This window comes from Dermochelys coriacea, chromosome 6 (assembly GCF_009764565.3).
Source record: "Dermochelys coriacea isolate rDerCor1 chromosome 6, rDerCor1.pri.v4, whole genome shotgun sequence".
NCBI classification, from domain to species: domain Eukaryota; kingdom Metazoa; phylum Chordata; order Testudines; family Dermochelyidae; genus Dermochelys; species Dermochelys coriacea.
This window is the reverse complement of record NC_050073.1, coordinates 111,480,005-111,494,171: the sequence shown is the minus strand read 5'-3', so window position 1 is coordinate 111,494,171 and position 14,167 is coordinate 111,480,005. Positions and strand designations below refer to the sequence as shown.

Here is a 14,167-nt window from a genome sequence, read left to right as displayed (position 1 = left end):
AATCAAAACCTGGCCCACCTTTAGTTTTTTTCCGTAATTTCAGATTTTACAAATGAATTATGTCCCAAGTCAAACTTTCCCTTTGCTAAACAGTTTTGTAGGAAAAGGTGACCCAACCTGAACTGACAATTCTGGAGTCACACCTTATTCCATAAGTAGTCCCACTGATTTCAAAGGAATCCAGATGCACTGAGGCTAGTTATTGTTCCATATGAATAGAGTGAAGGTATCCAAATCTGGTCCTAACCAAATAGTACATTTACACAGCAACATGTCTAAGAAGTTTGATGCTGTTGGAAACATCATCTTCTTTCCCCCAGGGTCTTTGATGTAATAGAAGTTTAGCTGCTGAATGCTCAATCTATGGATTTGGAATCCGGCATAATAAATTCGCCGTAATGATAGTATCAGACAATCCCTAAATAAAAAATAGCAGTGCAGCATCTAATATGTATTTTTAAAATACAATTATGACTAAAACCACCTTGCTTGAAGCTTGACTACTCAGCACTCCTTTTCCTCATTGAGCAGAAGTCAAAACATGGCTGGTCATTATTTAAAAAGGACATTTTTGAAATCTACAGCACTCAGATTTGATCTACCCTCCTTGGCTGCAATGTCCATAGCACTATCTGGGGTTCTCCTATCTAAAAATTTGTCACTCAGGTTTTCTTTAAAAAGAGCAGATGCCAACAGCCCTGTGCTCATAAGCAATCCTTCCATAATAACACAGTGTACACGCAGGCTCCAGGGAAGGGGGAAAAAAGATACACCAAAGTAACAGTCCCAAATACACAGGTATATTTTCCTAGAGTACAGCCACAGTAGCATGAATTCAGATGTATAGACTCGCAGCATGTGTGTATATATAACATATTTAGGCTGGTTTCGGCTGGTGCAGACCCTGGTGGAAGCCTCTAGCAGCTCAAAGCTGCCATGGAGAGAGGCTATGACAGTGCAAAGTAACTTCAAACTCCCCATCTGGCCAAAAACAAAAAAACACACAACCAACCCCATAGGAGGGCGGGCATTGGTCTCACCATCTGCCTTCCCTCCACAGAGTGAAACCCCCTTGGGGAAGCAGGGAAAGGAGCTCATACTGGAAGATGAAAGTTACCCCTGCCTGTATTAGCTCTTTTCCCTGCTGCCATTTAGTCGGATCTGGCCCATTGTGCGTTGCCTGTATACAGAGAACTGGAAGGGAAACATGGACCAGGCAACTGTTATTTATTAATGTTGCATAAAAACTCTCAATCTTTGCCAGTTTTCTCTATAATATTCAATGTTTTGTACTGGTATTTTTTCTTCTTTGGACGCATTTCTCATTGGAACTTGACTTCCCCCCACATATATTTGGTGTCTCTGGCAGATGCACCCAGATTGCTTCATCTTTTCTGGTCCATGCTCTCTCCTCTCCCCACCTCAACTACTATTCTCTTAACTTTGTTCCCAATCCCACTGTGCAGCTCCCCAATTCATGTGGCTATTTATAGAGGAGCCACTTCTGCCCTCCAACCCCCCAGGGAAAGGAGGCAGTAAGAGCTGTGTTTTCTTCCAGCCCTCCCCCATGAATGAGAGAACAGAGGTAAACCAGAGGCTCAGCAGTTGAAACACTACCAGGCCTGGCTTGCTGGGCCAGATAGCATGCATCTGTCATCAGGCCTGTCAGTCCTACCTGCCTTGGGGCAGAGCTAGTGGAGTGCTGATCTGTGCTCCCACAGCAGAGACTGGTGATGCCAGTGGGGGCAAACCCCTTCACGGTGTCAAATCCAGATCTGATGTCAATCTGCCCCTGCAGAATTATTAGAGAGTGAACACAATAAACCTTCACTTTGGGTCTGTATTGAGCCAGTGCCCTTGAATAAGGGGGCACGGTGCCAATGAGGATACTGACTGTTCAGTAGCATGTACAATGGAAGGTCTCCACACTTGCTGTCACAAAAGTTCACAGCGCACTTTATTGCAGGAGCAGGTGTGTTAGAATTTGACCAAGAGAGCGTGGCTATTTTGGATAGTGAGTCTTCCTCCTTCCATGGCAGTTGTGTACAGTATTCTTTCCTGCCTGGCCCAAACTGTTGTGTAGCATTGCTTTGCGCTGTACAATAACTATATAGAACTACACTCTGGGTAGATGAAGTTCCTGTAGAATTCTGGTATATACATTTTAGGGGTGATTATCCTGACCCCAGGAGGACACTAGCAAAACTCCAATTGACTTTAATGAGGCCAGGATTTTACCCTGGATATTTAAAACATCACAGCGCACAATTAACCATCCAACCATCTTTGATAGAAGAAGTGAGTTTACCACTTCAAAAATCCAGTCATTCCTATCTCTGGATTTTCCAATGTAGCCTAGCTTCTTCTGTCTGACCTTTCAGACTGTAAACTCTTCAGGCTAAGGGTTTGTGATGTGTAGGCAGCCAAGCCTATTGTTATCATTAAACAAATGATGACATCACAGCTTTATGCCAAAACAGAGTCAGAGCCTCAGCTGGTATAAAATAACATAGCTCCATTGACTCAGTGTGTATTTGCACTTAGTTACAGCAGCTGAAGATCTGGCCCTTTGGATTTGTACCAGCATCAGTTCAGCTACAGAGCTCTCAATTGCTATGCAGCCTACAAAAGATGCACTATAATACAATAATGCCGATTTAATTACTGAAAAGAGTATCTCACTAAATTCTGGATGAAGTAAGAATTTGTATTATTTTATAAGAACCGTAAGTAACAGCAAATTTCTCAGTAGACATAAGCCACTACCAAGAATGTACCCACAGCTAAACAAACCAGACTAAAGACTGCTGGAGGTAGGTTTAAATATAGACTGAGCACATGAAGATAGGTTCTAGTGCTGGTGCAAACTCGCTCTCAGTAACATGAAATACCACAGTCATCATTCTGAATGGTTTGGTTTGTTTAAAAAACAAAAAACCACACAGACAGGCACACACCCTCTTCTCCTCAACAAACACACACATTTCACCAAACTACTAAAGATCTAAGGCTCTTTGGCTAATTCCAGTTCCTACATGTCTGCTGGATATTTCTAAAGCTGTCTGAACAATAGAGAAATTTATGTCCATGTGTGTATTTAAAAAAATGGTGATTATCTGCCTCAGTTTTTAATCTTACAGTCAGGACCAGATTTTCACAAGAGCTCAGTACACAATAGCTTCTATTGAGACAGGTATGAGCAGATTTGAAGAGTTCTGCATGTTGGGTGCTGAGCTCTTGTGAAAATCTGTCCAATACTGAATAGAATAGGTTTCTTCATGCAGTTCTAGAAGCCGTAACACTGACAACTATCACCACCTGGAAAGAAGTTTACTCATCTTCAGAACAAAGGTGGTTTATAGGACAATGACCAGATTATTTTTTTTAAATCTTGCACAAGATCACAATATCTCAGTTTGAATGTGCACTAGGATATTCACACTAGAGAGAATCATTTTTCCTATGATTCAATTCCTTATATTATTAATCCAATATGAATTAGGTACCAGGTGGAATTTCTCTCTCTCTCTCTCTCTCTCTCTCACACACACACCCCTCTCTCCTCAGAATATCCCATAGCCTAGTAGTTAGGGCACTCAGATGGAATATGGGAGACTTGCATCTAAATCCCTGCTCTGACTATCTGGGATTGGGCGGGGGGGTGGGGGAGAAGGGAAGGGAAATTATCTCTATCATTTCTTTCTTCTGTTCTGAAAATTTTCCCAAGGTCTCAGTTTTATCTTGATACAAACAACGAAGGGGGGGGTGCATGCTGGGGGAAGAATTGAAATCTCAAAGATGGTCATAGAATGGGAAAACCATTTCCTGTCCAGCTCTACTTGTGAATCTAATTTGTAGCCTTAAACTATCTTAGTATTATGGAAAGAAATCAAAATCTCAGCACACGAGTAATCTGCTTGTAAAAGAGTAGGCACATCAAACTTTTAAAATGGAACTAGCATGGGCTAGGACAAACAACAACATATTAAAATTTTAACATGAGCACTTGAGCCTCATCCAGCAAAATACCTAAGCATGTGCTTAAAGTTTTTACATGAGTAGTCCCCTCAAAAGTTAATATGGCAGAGGAATGTTTGCTAAATAACTATCTCCCCCCTGACTTTTTTTTAAAGTTCCTGGAAACATTCTATTGGTCTTACTGTAGGTTTTGTAAAAGCATGTTTTTACAAACTAAAACTGTTGACCCAATCATGACTTGATTCCTCTATCCAGCTGCCATGATTTGAGGAAAAACAGAATATTAAGAATTTATGCAAAACTTGCAAGGCAATGCCACCTTGTGGCTATATTCTAAAACTAGTTTTAGCACAATGGACATTCGCCATTATGCACTTCAATTTATTCAAATATTGGAAAACTTTTTAAAATTTAAATCATAGGCCCCAATCCTCTAATCAGATAAGTGTGCCTGGACCTTTGTGCTTGCAGGGAACCCCGCTGCCATCAATGGGGTAAGTGCAAGGTTGGATCCACATAGATCACATTAAAGAATCAGGGCCTAAGTCATTAAGTAGTCTGCAAATAATGGGAGCATTTTTAAACATCTTACTGTTACCAAATGTTGTTGAAATAGTCTATTTATTTATGACAGATCAACAGGTGTATTTGAACAGGTTAATATTTCAGTGAAAAAAAAAAAAAGTCTATTCCATTCACAGTGGACCAGATTTTCATCTGGTATAAATTGGCATAACTCCACTGATTTTAATGTAGCTATGCTATTTTACCAGCTGAGGATCTGGCCTACCACCTACATTGGTATTCCTCCGAGAGAATGAATAAAAGGAAGAAATTAAAAGATTACAAAAATATGTACAAACCCCAATCAGTAGTAATACGTTTCTAGTTCCAACCATTACATTTTAATAAGAACAAAATTATGGAAATAGCTGAAAGCAAATGCACAAATCCATATACAAAGTAATTACCACTATGTAAAACCTTAAAGCAACCTGCACTACCTATACCACCAGTTTAAATTGACATTGGGTAGGGATGAAAAATTTACACTAAGTGCAGAACAGAAAAAAAAATAACTGAACTGAAGAACAAATGAAATACATTTAAAATCACTATTTCCAACCTCAAGAATTAACATTCAAAAATGCCCCCCCAAAATGATATTTTAAAAACAATAAATTTCAGTCTTAATTTGTCTTCAGGTTTTTAAGCCTTTAACTTTCACCTTAAGTTTTTCTCTGAAATCATGTGGGCAAGAAATTTAAAAAAAAAGGAAAGCTGAGGTTCTCACATAATCATCTGACACCAGGACTGGAGTGCTAAGAAAAAACACCAATATATTGCAAAACTCATGTTAAAATTGCTAGAGCTGGCAACACAAATGGCATTACAATACAGAAATTAAAGTGCTATGCAGCTTGTTTGTATGACATCTGAGCCACTAAAAAACAATGACCTCTATACAATGCAAAAGGTACAAAATGCTGCACAACAGAAGTAGTCAATCTAGAAAAATAAATGATCTGTTAGGTCACTTAGTCCATCTCTGATAACACAAAATATAAAATCCAAAGGACAGCTTGCAAGAAAGCACAGAAACCATCCTAAACCACTACTGCCATTTTAATTATGGATCTTTTATTTACTATCCAATGAACCATGTTAAAATTTTATAAAGCCTTTGGACTGTGCTTGTAATTGTTTATAGTAGGATAACTGATTTGCTTCACCATAAGTGAGAAGCAATTAACAATATCCAAAGCATACTGTGCCCTGCAAACTTGCTGAACAATCCCAAAGATATCAATGTACAGCATAACCAGATTTTTCCCCTTTATACACCATTTTTACTGAGATAGGACTTGATTAGCCACTTCCATGTGAAAACCTGCATAAGGGGCCTGTAGGAAAGAAAATCTCCAAGGAGTTCTCCACTCATTCTAGGATGGGTTTGCCCCTGCCAAAGAGGATGCAGGGTTCACTTATGTACTACAAGCATTCCAAGCTGGCTACATTGAGGCTCTGTGCCTTTGCAGCAGCTCTGCTCCATTCCTCAGCTGTAAGGCTGCATTGCAGTTTCCTCAGACAGCGACAGTCCTCAACAGTAGAATAGTCTCTAAGGCTGGATTACTTGTTCTCCCTGAGCTCCATGGGGCCAGCAGGTAAACAGCACATGTTCCCACCAGCTTACCCATGCACTTTAAAAATAGATTACAGTTTTCCCACATCACACTGTAGGGGAATGAGTTGTCTTTCACAGAAAAGTGTCAGCATTTCACTTTAGATCTCTTGCCTTACTCCCAGATACCCTTTCTTTCTTTCCTGCATATTAAGGGTCTCAGAGACAAGAAACTATAGTAATCCAAGGGTGTTATCTCTTATCTTAACCATCTACTTTTTTGTTTTGAAAAGGTGAATTCTGCAAGGCCAACTCAGTGGGGTGAAATGAAGCTAGAAGGCAACACAGGCTACGTCTACACTACACACTAGTGTCTGCAGTGAAAAGCAAGCTGCGCCCACACTGCCGTATGTAGCTACAAGCGTCAGCTAAAGACTCCACAGCATGGAAAGGCTTTCAGCAACTCTCCACTGCCAAAGCCTTTCACTGCAGCAAGGAAAGAATCTGACAGGGGGGAGGCACTGCTGCCTCCCCTCCACCACCAGAGCCTTTCCCTGTGGTCGGGGAAGGACTCCAGCAGCCAGTTGGTAGTGGGACACTACAGTGCTTGGAGAAGTTGAGAGCCATGTGTACACACACACACACACCCCACCCACCCCCTTTCATGCGTGTCTTTACTAGCTGTACCCCACTGTCTACACTGCAATTATACCATGCTGGGAAAGCTACTTGGTTACATACGCTACTCACTACCAAAAAAAGCACATAGTGTAAGTTGTACCCACAGAGAGCCTTAGAACAATGTAAGTATAGCAATGGAATGGAAAGGTCTCATGCAGTTATTTTGTTATATCCATAGCCTAAAGGAAACCCCTACTCTCATAGCTTTTACACCACGGCTAACTCTAGAACTACAGCCAACTCAGCAGCTAGAAGAGAGACTTATTCTTTGTCTGAACCTTTAGCATTATTACACTGTTCCAATACTTGCAGCCACCCAGCTTAAAGTTTTCAGTGCCCACCTTGCACGGTTGGAATACTGTGATCACAAAGAAAACTCAAATGCAGCTGAATGCAACAAAGTGAGGCCTATTTCCCATTCCAGTAATGGAACATATTCAGTTACCACTGCCTGCAGCTCTGTAAGTATCCCAGGAGCAAACTCTATACTGCTCCATAGTAAACTGCACCAAGGGAACCAGGATGTCCAGCAACACATTTTACATTTGAAAATGTAGAAAGAGTGTGTTTGTGATTGGTCTTTCCTGTTATGGCACGGGAAGGACCGTTAGTACCTATACCTCAGCTAATAAAGCCAAAAGAGATTCTGATACTCGGACTAAAAATCTTTTCCCTGCTGAATTGCCTATAGGGGAGTAAGTCCGTTAAAAGATTTAAAACATTTAATGGAGGGCTGAAAAGCTCTTGCTCCAGTTCCCCAATCCTCCCCTAAAAACAAAACGTGTCAGGCTTTGAGAGTTAAAATACAGCTACACCAAAAGGATATTTCTGAGGCAAAAAAATAAAACCTTTCAGACTTTCCAACTGGATTGTGAAGAAACAAAGAAGGCAGGTGCCCTTTAAACAACATTTCTGGAGCACATTACACCGTTCCATTACAGGCAAGTTTTCTTCGCCATTTGTTTCTCTGCTTTCGGTATCCTTTTTCTTCCCATCCATGCAACCCAGACAAGCACTCCTTTTCCCTTTCTAGCTCTCCCTCCTTCCTTCTAAACCTACATTGTCTGCATAAGGCATCTATCATGACAGCCACCTTTCGAAGGGACAGGCTTGAGGATTCCCTGGAAAAATCATGGAGCAGGTCCTCAAAGAATCAATCCTGAAGCACTTAGAGGAGAGGAAAGTGATCAGGAACAGTCAGCATGGATTCACCAAGGGAAGGTCATGCCTGACTAATCTAATCGCCTTTTATGATGAGATTACTGGTTCTGTGGATGAAGGGAAAGCAGTGGATGTATTGTTTCTTGACTTTAGCAAAGCTTTTGACACGGTCTCCCACAGCATTCTTGTCAGCAAGTTAAGGAAGTATGGGCTGGATGAATGCACTATAAGGTGGGTAGAAAGCTGGCTAGATTGTCGGGCTCAACGGGTAGTGATCAATGGCTCCATGTCTAGTTGGCAGCCGGTGTCAAGTGGAGTGCCCCAGGGGTCGGTCCTGGGGCCCGTTTTGTTCAATATCTTCATAAATGATCTGGAGGATGGTGTGGATTGCACTCTCAGCAAATTTGCGGATGATACTAAACTGGGAGGAGTGGTAGATACGCTGGAGGGGAGGGATAGGATACAGAAGGACCTAGACAAATTGGAGGATTGGGCCAAAAGAAATCTAATGAGGTTCAATAAGGATAAATGCAGGGTCCTGCACTTAGGATGGAAGAATCCAATGCACCGCTACAGACTAGGGACCGAATGGCTCGGCAGCAGTTCTGCGGAAAAGGACCTAGGGGTGACAGTGGACGAGAAGCTGGATATGAGTCAGCAGTGTGCCCTTGTTGCCAAGAAGGCCAATGGCATTTTGGGTTGTATAAGTAGGGGCATAGCGAGCAGATCGAGGGACGTGATCGTTCCCCTCTATTCGACACTGGTGAGGCCTCATCTGGAGTACTGTGTCCAGTTTTGGGCCCCACACTACAGGAAGGATGTGGATAAATTGGAAAGAGTACAACGAAGGGCAACGAAAATGATTAGGGGTCTAGAGCACATGACTTATGAGGAGAGGCTGAGGGAGCTGGGATTGTTTAGTCTGCAGAAGAGAAGAATGAGGGGGGATTTGATAGCTGCTTTCAACTACCTGAAAGGGGGTTTCAAAGAGGATGGCTCTAGACTGTTCTCAATGGTAGCAGATGACAGAACGAGGAGTAATGGTCTCAAGTTGCAATGGGGGAGGTTTAGATTGGATATTAGGAAAAACTTTTTCACTAAGAGGGTGGTGAAACACTGGAATGCGTTACCTAGGGAGGTGGTAGAATCTCCTTCCTTAGAGGTTTTTAAGGTCAGGCTTGACAAAGCCCTAGCTGGGATGATTTAACTGGGACTTGGTCCTGCTTTGAGCAGGGGGTTGGACTAGATGACCTTCTGGGGTCCCTTCCAACCCTGAGATTCTATGATTCTATGATTACTAACTAATGTGGATTTCATGGCTCAAAATCCCTATCAGTGGTCTTCGACCATAAGCTCATATGAAATAAAATGTAAGGATAAAGGAGCCAAAATGCTTCTGTCAACTACTTTGAAATACAAATACTTTGAAATACAAATACAGATACTGCCTGATCTCTCCAGGAGCCTGGAAGAGAGTCATTATTTTCAGCCTGTAACCCTAAGTGGAAAGGGGGAAAAAAAAGCAGACATCAGAGGTTCAAGTTTGTAGAAAAAACTTAACTCAAAACCACTGTTTTCTGTTCAAAAAGTTCTCAAAAGTTGTTTCCTAAAATCTCTCTAAAAAAACCCTGATATTTAAGCACAGTAACATCTACCAAAGAATGTTTTACATTCACAAAATACAGGCTTAAGCTATTTTACTGTAACAAAAACAGAAGGATGAAGGAAGGCTGTAGAGCGGATATCACCATTCAAAAAAGTGTTTGGTATAACTTTTTATGATCTTTAAATTTACTTTAAAAAAAAGTTAGGATACTTTTCCTAAAATATTCATTCACACTGACAGTCTGCAGTTTCTGGTTGAAGTAGACATCAAACTTAAATGTCCAGATATAGTTACATACAAAGCTGCTTATTGAATAATTAGATTTCTGATGTGTACTCCGAAGGAGAGTACCACGTATGCATCTTTTCTAGATCAAGGTTATGCTAGAAGGAACCATGAAGATTCAGGCAGCCAATAATGTGTTTGGGAGAGAACATTTACAAGTCAGATCATATTGGGAGTCAAATTCTACTCTGCTTTGAGCTATGTGACCTAGGACAAGTGCCTGAGCTTAGACCTCACAGATGAAAGGTTGTGTGTCTAGAACAATGCCACCCCCCTATGAAAAAGCACTACGTGAACTGATACTATTTTGACCCATAAACCAGTATCCAAATATAGCAGCCACTGAACAGCCTTCAGAAACAAAATGTGTATTCTAAATGTTATTTGTAGTGCTGGGAACTATGCTCATCTATACCAGTAGAATCCAGCTCAAGATAGTCCTTGAAGGTAACTGTAGCCTCAGATAATAGCATCAGTAATTCAGAAGTCTCTTCAACATATAAAAAAGTTTATTTAGCTACAGTATTAAAAAAATATCACATAAAATGTATAGAAATCCCATTGTCAATTCCACACACTAGAAGGGTCAGATATAAACATGTTCATGGCACTTGATGCCTTAGCCATGAAGAGGTGTTGATAGTTCATAAAGAGTTTCAGGCTTCAAACATTGAGCAGTCATTGCAGAGAACTTGCTCGCCAGTATCACTGTAACTAGAAGATAAACAAATCACAGGTCAAATGAGTGTACACTATTTTGGACACAGTATAAAGCTTCCCCTCCTTTCTTCAAAGCTCACCATAAACAAGAACTATAAGACTTAACCCCTGCTCTAATGTAGATAAATAGTGTCTCAGACTTCATTGCACTGAGACCCCCTTCTGACAACAAAAGTTGCTACACGACCCGGGGGGGGGAGGAAAAGAGGAGAAGAAGAGAAGAGGAGACAGAAGCCTGAGCCCACCCAAGCAGGGGGGCCAAACCTGAAGTCCAAGGGCTCCAACCCCATCTAGGGGGGCTGTAACCGGAGCCCTGCCACCCAGGGCTGAAGCCCTCAGGCTTTGGCCCGGGGCGCTAAGGCTTGGCCTTCAGCCCTGGGCCCCAGCAAGTCTAAGCCAGCCCTGGCAACCGCATTAAAATTGGGTCCCAACCCTCAGTTTGAGAACGGCTGCATTACAGAAACACTAATGGTGCTGTAAATTCTTTCCAGCTACTTCACAAGTATGTATTTCCTCTATCAGCTCTACAGAGCTGTGATATGAGACATGCTTTTCTCACCTCCCAGAACATTTGGATAGAAAGCAGAGTCACTTACAGTAAGAGTAGATTACTTCATACACAATATCCTTTCCTGTTTCAGATAGTTTAATGACAAAACTACACGCCCCTTGAAAGTTTCAGGAATACTTGGGTACAACATGAAGATACAGTATGTGAAGGCACAGCATATGAATGGGTGCATACTGCATCCTTTCCCTTATTGAAATAGTATAGTCTAAAAAGTTGCATGAGGCACTTACTCGATAATCGAACACAAGGAACAGGCAACAGCATTACAGCACTTGCAGAGTTTGCTGCAATTCTGGCATACAAAACGATCACACTGTGTGCAAGCTTCTTTGATGTCAACAGTTCTTATGCAGGAGGAACAGGCTTTAGAAACTCCGACTGGTGGAGCTGTTTTAGAAATAGGTTTTTAGATTCTTACACCAGAACAGAAGATTTGAACATCAGCGGTTTAAAGTTCTACAAGGTTCAGGATAGTAGATTACCTCCATATCAATGTTATGATTGCAATTACATTAGTGGTGTTGGAAATTTTGACAGCTAAAAAGTGTATTACTGCAGGCATCAGCACAAAATATAGCCCACCTATGAAGTTTCATTGAAGACAGAATTTTGTGGCATGCCACACCTACTTTATCAAGCAGATTATATTTAACTAAATGTATAAACTGATTATGAGGATCTCAGCTTTTAAATCAATTATATTTTAAACAAAAAGAGAGCCACATGACATCTACTAAACATGTCATTAGCAACAGCAAGGTGCCACAAGTACTCCTTTTCTTCTAGTAGAAAAAGGTTATGTTCTGTACATTCACTGAAGGAGACTAATGAAGTCCACTTCCCTATGTTGCAAAAAGAAAAGGAGTACTTGTGGCACCTTAGAGACTAACAAATTTATTTGAGCATAAGTTTATGTAGTCTATAGTCTCCAAGTACAACTAAGTGCCACAAGTACTCCTTGTCTTTTTGTGAATACAGACTAACACGAATACAGACTACTCTCAAAAAGAAAAGGAGTACCCGTGGCACCTTAGAGACTAACAAATTTATTAGAGCATAAGCTTTCGTGAGCTACAGCTCACTTCATCGGATGTTCCCTATGCTGCTGATCCAAAGCTATTGCAGATACCTGCTGATATAACAAATAATTAGCTAGATGCCACTTACTCTTTTCCATTGCTTGGGAATGCCTCAGTAGTTTTCCATCTTGCCCAATGAGCATTTGTCTGTTCCAACTGTACTTAGTACAAGTTTCCTGTGTATCTTTAAGTGGCTCTGGAAAGCAGGGGACCGTGCAAGTGCCTGCTGCGTTGCCCTTCCACATGCTATCCATGTAGGCCTGGGCGCCTCGGAAGAGTAGCTCCTTGGTCTTTTCTAGGAGACAGCAACAGGGATGGGAAGAAGAGGGTCACGTTAAGAACAGCCCTATAGAGGGGCACGCTAGGAACTCATCCTAGGCCTGGAACGATGAGTTTTTAACTGGGTCAATGTCCATTTCACCGCAGCATGGAAACCTACAGAAAAACCGCTTCCCTAGACATTTCCCTGGAATTAGGGCCGGGCAGAGGAAGAAACACGCCGTTTGAGGGCTAGGAGTTGGCATTAAGGCCGCTTCCCGGGAACATTTTGCCAGGTGACGCTGACAGCTCGTGGGTCAGGGGTTATAACGCTGGAGCTTTTTTGAAGCTCAAGCTCGGCTGCCCTCAGGAAGGGGCTGCCCGACGCCCCCAGAGCTCGCCCGCCCGCCCGCCCATGGCGCTGTCCACCAGCCTCACAAACCAACCCCGAGCAGCCCCAGGCCCCGCTCGCGGGCACCTACCGCAACCCCCGTCTGCCCGCGGAGGGAGCCCGGAGCGACACAAGACCGCCCCGCCGCGCCGCGCCGCGCCCTCCGGGGACTCCCGCCCGGGGCCGCGCGGTCCCTGCCGCTTCCCCGCGCCCGGCCCCTCACCGAAGAGCTCCCGCCGGTACTTCTCGCCCAGGGCGCCGCGGCTCAGCTCCCGCAGCCCCACGCGGGTTTTCAGCTGGAGCGGGGCCGTGTCCCCGAAGGGGCAGGAGCGCTTCGGCATCCCGGCGCCGCCGCGCTCCGACACCCCGCAGGGACGAGCTGCGGAGGAATCGCCGGCGGCCGAGCGAGCCTGAAGGCCCGAGCTCGGCCCCGCCCACTTTCAGCCCTGATCGCTGACGTCACCCAACTCCCGACCAATCAAGGGAAGGGAATAAGGCGGAGCGCGGGCGAGCGGGAGTGGGAGTGGGGCGGACAGGCAGAAGAGTGGAGGGGGCGGGGCTCGCACGTTAACCGCGAAATGGCGGGGGAGGGGGCCTGGGCTGCTGGGTGGCGTGGCCTGGCCCGGCCTTGCCTACGGGCAAGGGAAGGAGCAGCCTGAGGGGCGTGGGGGCTGGGAGCCAGGACTCCTCGGTACTGTGCTGTGTCTGTCAGGGGGCCTAATGGGTAGAGCCGGGTGCCAGGACTCCTGGGGTCTGCTCTGGGTCTGGGGGAGTCAGGGGGCCTAGTGGGTAGAGCCGGGTGCCAGGACTCCTGGGTTCTGCTCTGGGTCTGGGGGAGTCAGGGGGCCTAGTGGGTAGAGCCGGGTGCCAGGACTCCTGGGTTCTGGTCTGAGGTTGTCAGGGGGCCTAGTGGGTAGAGCCGGGTGCCAGGACTCCTGGGTTCTGCTCTGGGTCTGGGGGAGTCAGGGGGCCTAGTGGGTAGAGCTGGGTGCTAAGACTCCTTGGTGCTGCTCTGCCTCTTTGGGTGACAAGGGGCCTAGAAGATAAAGCTGTGGTCCAGGGCTTCTAGGCTGGGTTTAATGCCTCAGTTACCCATCTGTAAAATGGGATGAAAGGGAGAACTTTAATGTCCCTGAAGCATTTTGAGATCCACAGGTCAATCAATACTATAGAAACATAACCCCCACCAGCCCTCTGCTCCCTAGGAGGGCATAGAATCCTATAGACACCCTCCTCCCCAGTCAGGTACAGTATTCTGCTGAAAATGTAAACACATTTCTTTCTTCTCTCTTTTCTAATAATACCCGTTGGTAAG

At 43.9% G+C, this 14,167-nt stretch overlaps 1 protein-coding gene across 1 annotated transcript; it reads right to left on the bottom strand.

Moving 5' to 3' along the window:
- Window positions 1–5,246: 5,246 nt before the first annotated feature.
- SIVA1 (SIVA1 apoptosis inducing factor) lies at window positions 5,247–13,361 on the bottom strand. The gene is made up of 5 exons (XM_038407522.2): window positions 13,076–13,361; window positions 12,292–12,498; window positions 11,355–11,511; window positions 9,241–10,547; window positions 5,247–7,902 (listed from the first exon to the last, which is right to left on the bottom strand). Exons 1-4 carry the CDS (start codon window positions 13,191–13,193, stop codon window positions 10,490–10,492), a joined length of 540 nt encoding a protein of 179 aa, XP_038263450.1. The 5' UTR covers window positions 13,194–13,361; the 3' UTR covers window positions 5,247–7,902; window positions 9,241–10,489.
- Window positions 13,362–14,167: the final 806 nt, after the last annotated feature.